Source organism: Aquarana catesbeiana, linkage group LG13 (assembly GCF_042186555.1).
Source record: "Aquarana catesbeiana isolate 2022-GZ linkage group LG13, ASM4218655v1, whole genome shotgun sequence".
Classification (NCBI taxonomy): Eukaryota; Metazoa; Chordata; class Amphibia; order Anura; family Ranidae; genus Aquarana; species Aquarana catesbeiana.
This window is the reverse complement of record NC_133336.1, coordinates 45,416,361-45,432,659: the sequence shown is the minus strand read 5'-3', so window position 1 is coordinate 45,432,659 and position 16,299 is coordinate 45,416,361. Positions and strand designations below refer to the sequence as shown.

General features: G+C 43.4%; 1 protein-coding gene across 1 annotated transcript in view; it reads left to right on the top strand.

Annotated features, from left to right (window-relative positions):
- L2HGDH (L-2-hydroxyglutarate dehydrogenase) overlaps positions 1 to 15,617 on the top strand; it is a 35,553-nt gene extending 19,936 nt beyond the window's left edge. Inside the window, exons 7-10 of the mRNA XM_073608634.1 lie at positions 1,432 to 1,599; positions 3,663 to 3,820; positions 11,610 to 11,741; positions 14,433 to 15,617. Of these exons, the coding sequence (XP_073464735.1) occupies positions 1,432 to 1,599; positions 3,663 to 3,820; positions 11,610 to 11,741; positions 14,433 to 14,628 (654 nt within the window). The 3' untranslated portion in view covers positions 14,629 to 15,617. The remainder of the gene's footprint in view (positions 1 to 1,431; positions 1,600 to 3,662; positions 3,821 to 11,609; positions 11,742 to 14,432) is intronic.
- The last annotated feature ends 682 nt before the right edge of the window (positions 15,618 to 16,299 follow it).

The window sequence follows — 16,299 nt, the reverse complement described above, 5'->3', positions numbered from 1 at the left end:
ACAGCAAATTTTAATACCTTCTAAATCACAGATCTGTAACACGTATTCAGGTAAGGACTTCTTATTTTACTTGGATTTTCCATATCTGCATACTTGTCCTAGGTCAGTGACTGATGAATGTATTGATGCCATGTTGTCCGCATAACATTTTTGGAGTAGGGGGCAACAATGGCCGCTTCCCATGTCTCTGTTGTGATGGACTTTAGGGTGTGGGGAACAAACATCCAATTATTCTAGGTGTCTGATTTTGGCAGATTGCATTTGCATATCAGCAGCCCTCCTAGTTTCAGAAACGTTTTTAGATTCAAATTAATTTGTACATTATTTTGAGTGGTGTTAGTATTATCAGTCACCACCTGCCCAGACCAAAGAACCTTTATTAGCCTTAAAGCGGGGTTCCACCCAAATTTTGAATATTATCTCTATGCATTCTCTTCCTTGCCTAGATGCTGACATGCTGTGTAAAAAAAATTTAAATCGCCGTAATTACCTTTTTTTTTTTTTTTTCTAATCTTCTTTGCACTTCCTGGTTTTCCTCCCATGGGAGTAGGCGTGTTTCTAGCCTCTCCCAGACCTCCCACAGTCCCCTGGGAGCTAGTCTCAGGCTTCCCAGCTGCATTGTGCAACAGTGTCATCACAACATCTCGGTGAATGCTGGGAGCACAGCATTCACCGCATCCAGGAAATACATGCTTGTGGGCTTCAAATGCCCACAATGAAGATGGAAACCGCCTTCAGTGAATTTTATAAGTTATTCTTTACAACGAAATCAGACACAGGCAGACTTATTACACAGAACATGTGAGTAGATAATCATGAGAAGAAAAGTTTGTGAATGAACTCCAAAAAAAAAAAAAACGATAGATAGGTGGACCCCCGCTTTAAAGAGGAGTTCCAGCCTATAAAAAAATAAATAAATAAATACAAATTCAGCAGCTACAAATACCTGTTCAGGGATCCCTCGATGTCGGCATTCCAAGCCAATCTGTCTATCGTCTCCAGGTGCAGGCGCCGGCATCTTTACTAAGGGAAACAGGAAGTGAAGCTTCACAGGCTGTTTCATACTGCACATAGGTGGGTCACGCTGCGCCTTATGAATGGTCCCGCTGTCTTCTGGGACCTGTGTGTCTCCCAAAAGGCAGCGATGGGAGAAAGGAGGAGGGCCCAAAATTTCGTAGCTCGCCACAATGATTGCGATCTTACCCGGAAGTGGGAGCGGGTACCTGGTTTTGACAAGGATCCGCTAACCCCTCCCCCAAGAAAGATGCAAAATGTGGCAGTGGAGGGGGGAAGCAGCATCAAGCGGAGCTTCCCCTTTTGGGTTGAGCTCTGCTTTAAGGTTCTAACAATTGCAAATGCCTTTTGAATCTGTATTGCCATAACTGAGCATAAAGAGAGTAATTTTACATATATTGTATCCTTTTGCAACAGGGAGAAGAAGTTTATTGTAAATACGTGTTGACGTGTGGTGGCCTGTTTTCAGATCGTCTATCCCAGATTAGCGGGTGCAACCCAGAACCACGCATTGTTCCCTTCCGTGGCGATTACCTGGTCCTGAAGCCAGAGAAATGCTATCTCGTGAAGGGGAACATTTACCCAGTAAGTATCCATTTTAAATCATTACTTTTTTCTAACTGGTCCCTGGTTAAACATAACTGCCTGGGTACATTTAAAAATACCTGTCTCTGTGCTTCTCTATGCAGTGCAGACAGATCATGGCTGGTGGGAGGGGCTGGTAGGGAGCTGCACATAGTTTCTCGAAAACATCAGAACTCCACTCAAAAGCCCTCAGCCCTGATGCAAGCAGTGGCCTGGCTGTTGACCAAAATGCTTTGATGAGTTGGTGTCAGTCTGGAACAGTGGACTTTCCTAGACAGACTGCATTTGCATGCAGGCCACCATAGACCATGCCCACATGTGATGCTGAGCCTCCTTGAAAAATATAACAAAATCCAGTGAATGGAAGGGGCAGGCCAAGGACTGTAAGGCTAGATGGTGCCGGACATCCTCCAGCCAGGAAATGAGGCAGGTTCTATCTTATTTTACTGCAGCTTCAAATGCACACTGAGAGGTGACCAATCACCTGGTGCATGGACACACTGCTGGGGTGACCAGTCTCCTTTACAAGGAGTGCCTTATTGCTGGCAGATTTTCAGCCATGCTTTTAGGTCTGATCTGATTAACAAATGTATAAAGTTAAAATGGACCCTAGACTAAGGTACATCACACTTTACACAAACATGTATAAGTTTTTTTATGCCCAAAGTTTAGCTTTAAACACTAACTGTGTCCGTGGTGTGTAAAGCCGTGTACGCACGAGCGGAATGTCCAGAAAAAGTCGGACGAGCGTTTCATCGTCTATTCCGATCGTGTGTAGGCCTCATCGGACTTTTTTTTTTTCGAAAATTCTGACGGACCTAGAAATGGAACATGTTCTAAATATTTCCGACGGAACCAATTCCTATCGGGAAAACCGATCGTCTGTATGCTGTTCTGATGGACCAAAAACGACGCATGCTCTGAAGCAAGTACGAGACGGAAGCTATTGGCTACTGGCTATTGAACTTCCTTTTTCTAGTCCCGTCGTAAGTGTTGTATGTCACCGCGTTCTGGACGGTCGGACTTTGGTCGGACTTTGGGTTGACCGTGTGTAGGCAAGACCGCTTGAATGGAATACCCTCGGAGTTCTGTCGGAGAAACCTTCGAAGTTTATTCCGACGGCAAAACCGGTCGTGTGTACAGGGCATTATACATAAAAGGCGACAGCGCTCGGTGCCCTTAGTGATCACTTGGGACTACAGGAATGCGTATGATCCAGAGGAATGGATCAGCCAGGCCAATAGTAAAAATCGCATCAGTTTCCACAACATGTAAAAGTTAAAATGATACCAGGCCAACCTCTCCAGGCATAGAAGAGGTAAGGTCATCCAGTGCCACCGTGGGGGCTGCTGAGCAGGGCTCCGATCCAAAGCCCTACGACAGATAAACACTTGGCTGCTCAGGAAGCCAGATGAGGCACACCTGGGTGATGGCACGGTGGGCCGACAGGTGTGAACGTGAAGACCACCAGGAAGCCTGGAGGAGCCAGCATGGAACGCAAGCCTGACTGTTGTCATGACTTAATGAAGCGCATTCACACGAAACGCGATGTCACGGCAACATTCACACTTGCGTTCCATGCTGGCTCCTCCAAGCTTGATGTTAGTCTTCTCTTCTCGTTTTCCTGCCTGTTGGCCCACTGTGACATAACCGAGGCGCGCCTCATCTGGGCTGACTGTTCATCTGTCTAGGCCCTAGGGCATTGGATCAGCGCCCTCCTCAGCAACACCGCCCCCCCCGTGGCTCTGGATGACCTTATCCCTTCTATGCCTGGAGATGTTGGCTTTTAACTTTTTACAGTTTATTTCTTTCACAAGTTGTGGACATCCACATGAATAAACCCATTCATACCCATTCCTGTAGTCTCAAGGGACCACTGAGCGCTGTCATTGTTGTTGTGTTTGCTTATATGTTGCACTGCCCAAGTGTGTATTGGCAGCTGTACAGGCCAGCCCGGGTTCCTCCATCCCTTCTCCCATATGATTTACAGCCTTTAACGCTTGGAACACTTGTTTCTTTAATACATAAAAGGTGTTTATATGTCTCTCCCTATTGGGCTGTAGGTTCCTAACCCTCGATTTCCCTTCCTCGGAGTCCATTTCACTCCACGGATAGATGGAAACGTTTGGCTCGGCCCAAATGCCGTGTTGGCTTTCAAAAGAGAAGGCTACAAGTTATGTGACTTCAATACCAGAGATTTCACTGAAGCCGTTACATACAGGTAAAGAGCTGAACATTCTGTAAAGCAGTAAAGTGGCTGAAAACTCCACCATATTTCTTATACGGAGACAATGAAATGTGCACTTTTTTTGTAAAGTTAAATTAAAAAAAAATAAGTGGCAGTAGCAAAAGAACATGCTAGACAGTACACATAAAATTCTTTGTCAAGTGGGAAAACTGTTTACATCGGCCAGCAGAAGCTTCTGTTAGGTGGCAGGAGATTTGTGTTTAGCATCTCATCTCCCAGCAGCACCCTATAACTCTGAGGTTGCAGGCTTTGTTGCTTGAATTCCCTTCAGGAAAGGTGATCCTTCCTGTTGGCTTTTGTTCAAAACTGAAAAGTTTTTATACCCCAATACATTCTCTGCATTAGGGTATAAACCTTCCAATTTTTGGATGGTTCCCCCCACCCTGTCCCTTTTTAACAGTAACCTGAGTCCTGTCGTGATCCTGCACTATCCCTGTCTGCAGCACCTCTGCTCTCTCTTCCTGGTCTCACAGGAGACTCTGAGAATGGCGGAAGCCATCGGCTCCAGCTGCTGTAAGTCAAATCTTGTGAGGAGAGATCAGGGGTAGGGCCAAGCCACATTGTGTGTGTCTATGGACGCACGCAACCCAGCTTGAGAGGCCACCTGCACAGGTCCCCCTATAGCAAATGGCTCGCTATGGGGACAGCACCAGTGGGGGGGGGGACTCCAGAAAAAGAGGTAAGGGGCTGCTTTGTGCAATATCCTTGCACAGATCAGGTGAGTATAACCTCCTTCTTTTTTTTTTTTTATTGCATAAAAAAGCAACTTTAAGTGGAAATAAACCACAGACAGTCCCCCAAAAGCTTTTATTTATAATGGGCCAGTATGCACAGCATATTGGCACATTATGGCACACTTGCCCACCAAAGCAATCCCCTCTGAAGCAATTTTCTGGTCTCCTTTCAGTTTTGGTCTTCAACTGCTTGATTAACCAGGGTTGGATGATGTAACTCCCATCCATGCACATCGGAGTTAAGCGTGGTACACACGTAAAAATAAAATGAGGAGCTTTCAAGGAGGTCCTGTACTAACAATGCAATGTCAGTACAGCGATCTCCGCACTGAGCTATTGTGTTCTGACAGGGGGGCAACCCCCCTTCCCTCACCAGAACACACTGGTCAGTGCTCACAGCCATTGGCTGAAAGCGATCATTGAATGCCGATCGGCTGCTGGTTTTCCAGCATGCTTGTTCGACCTCACGAACAGCTTCTGTCAAACAAGGATCTGTACACACGGGCCAAATGTTGGGCGATATCTACTGTACCGACTGCTTTCAGCCGATAATCAGCCCGTGTGTACGGGGCTTTAGTTTGTCCTCTGCACACAGAATTGTGCTTAAAGTATTACTAAACCCAAGTCCCGGCATTCACTTTATCTGGTCTCCTACAGTACACAGAACATTGAAATGCAATTTTTTTAGTAACAATAAACTGCTAAATACCTTTTCTCATCAGTAGTATATAGCAGTCTTGTGACTTCTATCACTGTCTGGTTAAAGGTTGTAGGAGGAGTTTTCATTCCCCTCTGACTGCCCTATGAGGCTGCAGGACCCCTGACTTTCTGTCTGGACAGTGCTGATTTGGCCCTGTGTTGATCACATGCACGCCCCAAAAAATAAAAAGTAAACTCTCTGGCAATACACACCAAACTGAGCATGTGCAGAGTGCCTCGAAAGCTCTGTACTATCAGATGGATTGGGGACTGTGGAACAAGGGGAGGATCAGAGAGGACAGGATCAATCCGCCTTTTTACCCAATGCACAGAATTAACCCCTTAGGTTCCACAGCGAGTATAACAAACTTGCTTTACTGCATATACAGACTTATTTTTCTGTTGTGGGTTCAGTAACATTTTAAGCACTTGCCGATCACCTAACTGTAATTGTACATCATTACTTTAACGCTAAATACCGGGTTTATGGCAGCAGTGGCCGGCTTTCAAATAAAAATTGCCCCTGCAGAGGATGCGCCACAAGATCACTATTAAAGGCGGCCGGAGAGGTGCCACCTCTCCTGGTGGTTCCCAACCTTACCGGAGCGGTCGGTAAGCTAGGAACTGATCAAAATCAGCCAGTAGTTAGTTAGGAAGCCGAGTGAGGGCTAAATAGCCCCCACTCAGCTCTATGCCCTTGGAGGACCGGAGCAATGTCTTATGTCACTTCCACCTCTCAAGCAGATAAACAGGTTGTTTTTTTTTTGTTTGTTTTTTTAAGGCAAAATAATTTATTTATTTATTTTTTTTTTTTGCTTTTAAGCGTAAATGAGAGATCTGCGGTCTTTTTGACCCCAGATCTCTCCATAAAGAGGACCTGTCATGCTTATTTCTTTTACAAGGGATGTCTACATTCCTTGTAATAGGAATAAAAGTGATCCAAAAAAAAAATTTAAAGGGAGTGTAGAAATTAAAAAGTAACTAACTCTAAACAAGTATCCTGTAAAAAATTTTAAAGTATCGCCTATGGAGATTTTTCAGTACCGTTGTTTGTCGCCATTTCATGAGCGTGCACAATTTTAAAATTTTTGCTTCTCCCTATTCCTAAAGCGTTCGTCTCACCACCGTCGCGGAAGGCTAGCGTGATGACGTCACCTTCAGAGGCTCTACCCTACGCGTTTTGTCACGAGCGGACGTCTTCTGGGGATTGGCCTTCCGCGACGGTGGCGAGACAAACGCTTTAGGAATAGGGAGAAGCGAATAGAGACACCACGGCTTTATATGTGACACAACCGCTTATGATGACACATCGTTTCTGTAAGTGCAAACTCTTGTTTTAATAAATGAGATCAAATTGACATACTGCACTATGGAAGTTTCTATTTTCTATCTTTGAGTAATAATAGAAAGAACGGCTGGTCCGGAGGATTTTAAGTTTTGGGGAGACTTCCAAATTCCCTGTGCTGGCAGAGACTGCTAGCAGTAGTCATTGCTTTTTGGTAAGCAAGCTACCTCAATTTTGGGTGTTGACCTGAATACACCCCGGTTTTACATTAGGAAGATTGGTGTCACGGCTTCTGTTTTTTGCAATTCACCTTTTCTCCTGTGGAGGCATATTACTTATGGATTTTCTCATTGATCACTATGGGACATTGCTTTAGTTTTCTTCCTTTTTTTTTAAATATTTTTTCTTTTTTTATGCAGTTAAATTTTTTTTTATTTCCTTTATTATTGTATGTATCACTGTTTGATTATTTCACAATTTATATTATCATAACGATATCATATCTCACATATATTCGCGCTGCACTTATTGTGTTGTTTACTCTATTTGAAGTTTTTTTTGGTATTGAACTTTGGGTGCTGGCTACTTTACACATATGGAATCAACAATAAGAAAAGGAGCCAATGTTTGAGCTTTCCCGGGGATCACTGTCACATCCCATGTAAGGAAGAAAACCAAAAAAGGAGGGTGTGCCCCAGAGGGATAATATGGACAGTGTATCACCGGGAAACCAAGTGGCTGGTGCAGAGAATCAGATATACAATTTTGTTAAAATTAATAACAACGATTTTTATTGGTTACAAAGTGTACAAAACATTCTATAATATAAAAGCAAAACAAAAAGAGGTAGAAAAGACAGTCATCAAACATAATCAAACTGCGAAGGTGCTGTCATGCAACAACCCAGGAAATTCAAGAATTTCTTCGCTGGGGTGAAGGTACGGCAACACATGATACTCTACATGTTTTGGAATATAGAAAGGCTCAATTCCTTCTATACTGTATATTTCCTTCAGGAGTTTCAAAGTAGCAGTTTAGATAAATTTCTAGGGAAAAGAAAAACGGATATATATGTATATGTGGGTATGTATCACAGAGTATAAGTATGATTAGCACCAGCATTGAGTATAAAACAATTGTGTCACCAAGTATAAGAGACTGTTAAACTTTAAGCAAAGCATAAGGATAAAAACAAAATCTCAGTCTGAACAGGCATGAACATTTTGGTGTACTCACTAGAAAACTTGTCTCTTCAGCATAAAAGTTGCACACACAGGCATCAAGAGATGGACTCCCACCTCCTTCAGTCCAGAGGATTGAGGTTGATTGAGTGGAAAGCCAGCAGTGAGTGTAGCTGTATGGTTGGAACCCAGGAGAGGAAAGGAAAAATCTGGGGTGCTTCACACATTTCAGACTTGGCGTGGATCCCCACAGAGGCGGCCGACCAGGGCTCACAAGAGCCACTAATGTTAGGCGGTCCAAGCACACATCTATGAAATTGGAATTGAAAAGAGGAAATCAGAGGTATATTTTGCTATTTACAAGCAATGAGTATGTAGAGCAAAATGCAGGGCTACTTTACACATACTACATTCATTTTTAATTGCTGATATTTATTTAGCGCAGCGTTGGCCTTAGAGTCCTTTTATTCTATGTCAGAATACCCATACAGTGGCTGTATCTGATTGGATGCAATGGCTATATAGCCCAGTGATGGTGAACCTTGGCACCCCAGATGTTTTGGAACTACACTTGCCATGATGCTCATGCACTCTGCAGTGTAGTTGAGCATTATGGGAAATGTAGTTCCAAAACATCTGGGGTGCCAAAGTTTGCCATCACTGGTATAGCCAATCATTTTCTGACCGGAGCACCCATGGCTCGAATTATGGCCAATTCAACAAGAATCGGCAAAAATTCAAGCATGCATAGCAGTCTTAATGTGGACCTTAAGTCCTATTTACTTTATTAATAACTTTACTCCTCCTCCTGCCCTTTCAGGAAATCACACATTTTTGTGTGTGTAGGAGATTTGTGTAGAAGAGCCCCCGCTTCCTCCTTTCTTTCCTAGGCAAGAATGTTGTATCCCCCCCACCTTCCCTTTCCAAAGCCTCCTGGGATACTTGCATCACACATCCCAGGAGACTTTGGGGCTACAGTGCCTTGCAAAAGTATTCACCCACCTTGGCATTTTTCATGTTTTGTTGCCTCACAACCTGGAATTAACATGGATAGTTTGAGGATTTGCATCATTTAATTTACAGAACATGCCCACAATTTTTGAAGATGATTTTTTTTTTTTTTTATTGTGAAGCAAACAACAAATAGGACAAAATATTAGAAAAAGTCAATGTGCATAACTATTCACCCCCCTAAAGTCAATACTTTGTAGAGCCACCTTTTGCGGTTATCACAGCTTCAAGTCACTTTGGATAAGTCTCTATGAGCTTGCCACATCTTACCAGTGGGATTTTTGCCCATTCTCCCTTGCAATACTGCTCCAGCTCCTTCAAGTTGGATGGTTTGCGCTTGTGAACAGCGCTCTTTGAATCTGACCACAGATTTTCTATTGGATTGAGGTCTGGGCTTTGACTAGGCCATTCCAAAACATTTACATGTTTCCCCTTAAACCACTCAAGTGTTGCTTTAGCAGTGTGTTTGGGGTCATTGTCCTGCTGGAAGGTGAACCTCCGTCCTAGCCTCAAATCACACACAGAGTGGTACAGGTTTTCCTCAAGAATATCCCTGTGATTAGCACCATCCATCTTTCCCTCAACTCTGACCAGTTTCCCAGTCCAGACTGCTGAAAAACATCCCCACAGCATGATGCTGCCCCCACCATGTTTCACAGTGGGGATGGTGTTCTTTGGGTGATGTGATGTGTTGGGTTTGCACCAGACATAGTATTCTTTGATGGCCAAAAGGTTCAATTTTAGTCTCATCAGACCAGAGCACCTTCCTCCATACATTTTGGGAGTCTCCCACATGCCTTTTCGCTCAAAACTTGCCATTTTGTTTTTTGCTGAAAGTAATGGCTGCCATAAAGCCCAACTCTGTGGAGCGTACGGCTTATTGTCGTCCTATGTACAGATACTCCAGTCTCTGCTGTGGAACTCTGAAGCTCCTCCAGGGTTACCTTAGGTCTCTTTGCTGCCTCTCTGATTAATGCCCTCCTTGCCCGGTCCATGAGTTTTGGTGTGCGGCCGTCTCTTGGCAGGTTTGCTGTTGTGCCATGTTCTTTCCATTTGGTTATGATAGATTTGATGGTGCTCCTAGGTATCATCAGAGATTTGGATATTTTTTTATAACCTAACCCTGACTTGTACTTCTCAACAACATTGTCCCTTACTTGTTTGGAGAGTTCCTTGGTCTTCATGGCAGTGTTTGGTTAGTGGTGCCTCTTGCTTAGGTGTTGCAGCCTCTGGGGCCTTTCAAAAAGGTGTGTATATGTAATAACAGATCATGTGACCCTTAGATCGCACACAGGTGGACATCATTTCACTAATTATGTGACTTCTGAAGGTAATTGGTTGCACCAGAGCTTTTTATGGGCTTCACAACAAAGGGAGTGAATACATACGCACATGCCAATTATTATCAGTTTTTTATTTCTGAAAAATCGTTTTATGTATATATATTTTTCAAATTTTACTTCACCAACTTAGACTATTGTGTTCTGATCCATCACATATAATTCAGATTAAAAAAACATTGAACTAAAGGCTGTAATGTAACAAAATAGGTAAAAAGCCAAGGGGGGGAGTGAATACTTTTTGCAAGGCACTGTATGTGGAACACAGTGCAGATGTGCAGTGGAGCATCACCTGGGGGCTCGCTGCTAGGACCCCAAAGAGACAGCTGGCTCCTGATGCTGTCAGCAAAGATGGTGGTGTGGGACCCAGCATGCATCAGCTTTCGTGGAATATTGCAGACAACGCTGGATGTGCTTGGTGGGTATGTTATTTGAGTCAACCCAGCAGAAGTGGAATAGGAGGTTAAAGCAGTATTAAACCTAAAGGCAAGCATTTATTGCATTGAAACTTTCCAGCTCTTGATGTGATGGCTGCATTAGCTTTACTTTTTTAGGCTTTCTTTCCTTTTTATATTCACCTGGTGATCTGGCTAGTAAGTCTGTTGTTCAACACAAGCTCTCCTGCAGATATAGCAGTTGGAGTGTTGAAACAAACCATTTACTACTGACGGGTGCTTACAACGATCAGCTGTTATTTATTCATTAAAAAAAAAAAAACATGTTTGCTGTAATAACAGTGTGAGCTGGAGTCTGGCTTCAGTTTGTTAGTGTTTCTAAATCTGTTTGCTAAATGTACAATCTCCTCCTGCAAGACTGACAATGCTTTTGTCCAAAGGTGCCCCCTGTGCACTTTCATCCAGAGTGGAGGCACTCTAATACAGGAGGTGTTTTACTGGGCAGATCACCAGGTGAAAACAGAAGGGGGGAAAAAAAAGCTTAAAAAAAAATACTGATGCAGCCACCACCTCTAATGACTGGTAAGCTGCAATATATTACATGTTTTGATTTGGGGTTTAACCCCTAGGCACTGAGCGTACGCAAATATGCGGCTTCCTGGCGATGAGCTGCCACATATTTGCCTGCAGTATCTCGCTCCCGACACAGTTACCTGTGGCTAACTGAAAGCTCTCGTTTGCTGCTTGCGATCGAGAGCTTTCTGATCATGTGACAGCCAGTCATGGCGGTCCCATGACCATAAGCTCCGCCCTGCCTCACAACATTCTTAAGAACTTATAGGGCTGGCAGGTGCCGGCTCTAAGGGGTTAATACCACTTTTAAGAATAAAATTTACCCTGAGGAGGGTGACGTTCCTCTTTAAATGAGATTGCTTGACTTTGTTGTTGCTTGTGAAATATTAACAGTTTAAATGCCATCAAGTAAAAATGGAGAAATACTAATTGTTCGCTCTAATGTCAAATCTCAAATATTCTACCTTTCTGGTTGTTTATTACTTTATAAAACTGAAAATGTTTTTCAGGTTTTAATATTTATTTATTTTGTTCTCCTATCTAGTGGGCTTCATAAGTTGGTGCTGAAGAATCTGGTATATGGAATGGGAGAGATGTATCGGGCTTTCTCTTTAAAGGCACAGCTTAAGGAACTTCAGAAATTCATCCCAGAGCTCTCTGTTAGCGATATTGTCAGGTAAGTACTAATGGTGTGCCGAAACCGAAAATGCAGGATGCACTTTGCTGAAAACCGAATGACAGTTTTAAAAAAAAAAATATTTATAGTTTTATATATAATTATATTCTATTCAACTTTTTAATTAATATCATCAATTTAATATGAATTTATTGTTGGCCATTATCGGCACCTTTTAGTGCAAGAAAAATGCATTCTGTGGTCTCTTACCATCTCTTGTATCATGTCCACAGTCTCTAACCGTCTCTTATATCGTGTCCACACTGCTAAAAGTATTAGCAAAATTTCCATCTGGTGCACCTCTAGCAGACATGATACAGGAGATGGTCAGAGACTGCAGACCAGATACAAGACATCAACGCAGCCTCGCCTGTGCCCGTCGCATGCAGCCTCGCCTGTGCCCGTCGCATGCAGCCTCGCCTGTGCCCGTCGCATGCAGCCTCGCCTGTGCCCGTCGCATGCAGCCTCGCCTGTGCCCGTCGCATGCAGCATGCCTGTGCCCGGATCAGAGCGACGATCTCCCGCTGTGTCACGAAGCTGGATTTGAATTGCTTGGGCTGCAGTAACAATGTCCAGCCTCCTGTGATCACTTCACACTGATTTAATGTCCCGGCATTGGATCAGTGTGCCGTCTATCACAGGAGGCAGGACATTGTTACTACGGCCCGGGCAATTCAGCTCCCTGACACAGGGAGATCACCGCTCTGCAAGGAGAGGGAGGGGAGGACGGGATCTTGAGCCTCCAGGATGACACCCCGCAATCGGCGGCACCTCGATGGCGCGGCCACCGATATTGTGCAGGCGCAATCATTGGCGCCTTATCTGCACTTTTCATCATTGGCTCATTGGCTGTGATTGACTTTAGCAGGAGCCTGCTCTGGTATTTCACAGAGTGATCACTTACCTCCTCCTCTGGGGTCTTTCGCTGGCGCTCTCTGTTCCTCTTCTGTGAGTGCCCCATTAGCAAGTCTGCTGCTTTGGAGGCAGACATGCAGGTGTTCCGTCAGATTAGGCGACCCCTCAGAATTGGTAACGGAAGTGACGTTCCGTCGCCGCAATCTTGCTACACCCCGCACTCCTCTACACTAATGATACACGGAGAAGCGGGCAAGCGGACATCTTGTTACATCCACTGGAGTTTTGCATTTCACAGTTATTTTTAACAGGAAATGGAGCATATATGGTGAAATCCATCTGACTGTTTACATGTTGAATTATAAAAACAGCGGTGTTCTGTCACATTGGCAAACCTGTGAGATCAGCAGATTTGCCGCTGCTTTTAAAATTCAACATCTAAACAGTCCGGATTTGTAAGTACTGTACTTCACCTTATAAGCTCCGTTGACTGTTAAAAATAAATATGAAATGCAAAACTCCACCTGCCCCATTCTCGGTGTATCCTTACTGTGGAGGAGTGCGGGGTGTAGCAAGATGGCGGCGACGGAACGTCACTTCCGTTACCAATTGTGATGGAACACCGGGATACTCTGGAGCCAGGCTAGTGACGTCCATAGACATACACATTCTGGCTTGGCCCTGCCCCCTGCTCCCACCTCACAGGACTTGATTGACAGCAGCAGAGCCAATGGCTCCCGCTGCTGCCTCTGTCTCCTGTGAGAAGAGGAAAAGGAGAGAGAGAGCTGCTGCTGCAACTTAAAATAAAGATATTACTACCCCAATGGGGCTTACAGAACATCAGTCGTAGATTCACACCTACTGGGATTCATTCCTCCCCAAAGTATCCAGATACAGACAAGCAGGGGACACTTCCACTGTTTGTCTTTTGTTTTGTTTTTTTTTCATGAATCTTTATTGCAAATAATGCAAACTCACAAAGCCAGACCACATCGCTCACCGCCAGAGCCTCTCCTACATCTTCAATGTGGGCCTTAGTGGCCTTTAAGACTAAGCCCCTCATGCAGAGAAATGCTTTTGAAGGAGTAGGAGAGGGTCTGACAGTGAGCAGTGTGCCACGTTCTGGTTTTGAGAGTTTGCATTATTTGCAAACAAACTTGTTGGATATGAAAGAAAAAAAAAATGGCAAAAGTGTAACCTGTTTGTCTGAATAAGCAAAAGCAGGCTTATAGCACCTTAGAGACAGGAAAAAAAAATCTCACCATAGCTGACCTGAGCAATAGAATGTATACATCAAAGGGAATGTAAAATCTATAGTCAGTAGCAGCAATAATCTAACACAAGAGGGCGCTCTGTCCCAGACAGAAAATGAAAGGGCTATAAGTGGATAGTAGCTTTTATAGGCTCAATTTATCATAGGCTGGAAAAGAAGGGCTGTTCCTGGCCCCATTCTGGTGTGTGAACACACAATACCTTTTATCACCTTATCCACTTTGACGGCCAATGATGTGCCCGATCACTAAAATGCCATAAAGTGTATCAAAACCCAAGAACCACATTTTACATTGCAATTTACTAGTCTTTCAATATGGCGGCTGCATTTGTTTTCTCTATGATTTATTTTTTCCTTTTATTTTTCACCTGGTAATCCTGCAAGTAACACACTTGTTTCCTAGGGTGACGGTGCTCATTCACTGTACATTATGGAGGTGAAGCGTTGTCATCCTGGGACAGGAAGTGTTTTAGAAATACTGAAACTTTTTTGACTTTGAAAAAAAGATTAATTTATCATAAGGATGTTACCAGACCTAATAAAGCCAGATCTTTCTCCCACAGAGGCCCTTCAGGAGTCCGAGCGCAGGCCCTGGATAGAGACGGGAACTTAGTGGACGATTTTGTGTTTGATGGCGGGTCTGGTGATATTGCAAGCCGAATTCTACATGTGAGGAACGCCCCGTCCCCAGCGGCCACCTCCTCTCTCGCTATAGCAGAAATGATCACCTCTGAAGCAGAAGAACGGTTTGGACTGTGAAAGAGACAAAGGGCCTTTTCACACTATGCCGTGTGACATGCCACAATGCACATGTGTATGTTTCAGTGCACTGCATTACTGCATCTCATTCATTTTGAATGGGCCCCAACACTGAAAAAAAAGCACTCCCGTGTGTTTATATTTTTAGTTTAAAAATAAAAAAAAAAGTAGAATGGGTTGTGTTGATTTAAAAATTCCAAATATGTCCAAAAAATTCCAAATATTGTATGCATTCGTGAAGTGGTGAAAAACTACATGGTGGCTTTTTTAATTTTTAGCATGTTTTTTAATTTTAATAAATGTAAAAAAAAGAACAACTTTATTGCTATCGCAAGGAGCTGACAAGCTGCCTGAATAAAGCTGGCCATACACCGTGAGAATTTTGGTCTGGTTCCCGATGAATCGATCAAAATTTGCTACACTGGTGGAGCTGTCAGCCCTCCTCCAGGGTGGAAAATTTCAGCCAAACAGTGCCTGCGTCCAGTAGTCTGATGCAGCTTCTGTGTGGGTATTCTGACAGCCGCCAGCGCCAAAATGCCCACTTGTCGAAGGCCTAACTGGGAAAATACATCATTACTTTGACGTTAAATACCAGGGTTAAGGCTGCAGCTAGATGTCATAACCCCGTTATTTTTTCCCTCCAACGCCGGCCCCTTAAATGCTGCTCGAGGGGCAGATTCGCCGGTGGGTCACTTGTAGAAGAGGCAGGAGGGGTCATCCCCCTCGTAAGCAAGGCCATTTTTAAAAAATCTTTTGTTTTTAAGAGTAGAGGAGAGATTTGGTGTTTTTCAGACCCCAGATCTCTCCATAAAGAGGACCTGTCATGCTGTTATCACAAGGGATGTTTACAAGGGACAACAAAAATGTAATAATAATAAATGTATTATTATAATAATAATGTCCCCACATGCTCGCACACAGTGGTGAATGCATACATGGGACACACACACACACACACACACACACACACACACACACTAGATCTCCTCTGAAACTAAACTGGTAACCTGTAAAATGTATTTTAAAGTGTTGCCTATGGAAATTTTTAAGTACCGTAGTATGGTGCCTTTCCACATTTGAAAAGCCGCTGCGCAAAAACCATGTTACACATATGTATATATATGTATGTATGTATGTGTGTGTGTGTGTGTGTGTGTGTATATGTATATATGTATGTGTGTGTGTATATATGTATATGTGTGTGTATATATATATATATATATATATATATATATATATATATATATATATTAATAAAATGTTTGGGGTTTTTTTTTTTATTTGTAAAACACGTGCCAGAAAAAAGGCTCAGGCAATAAGTGGATACAATAGCCCGGCAGGAGGAATTCTTCTATCCAAGCTGTTTAGCATGGATGGAGGAATCTGTTAGTGTATGGCCAGCTTTACTTCTACTAGATAAAAGGTAAACAAATTTCCGTCCGCTGTAGCTTGTTTACATGCCAGCGCTGCCACCAATGTATTAATTGCATCTGTGGCAGCAAAAGGTTTAAAATATCAATTGACAAAAAAAAACACTTTGCATAACTAAACGACTGAAAATAGCAATTAAAAACTGATTGTACTGTTGATCTCCTTTACAATTGGTTCTTAGGGGGGCACACTGGTGTTTTGAGCGCTTAATAACGACTGACAAAACTCTGCCGCAGACAA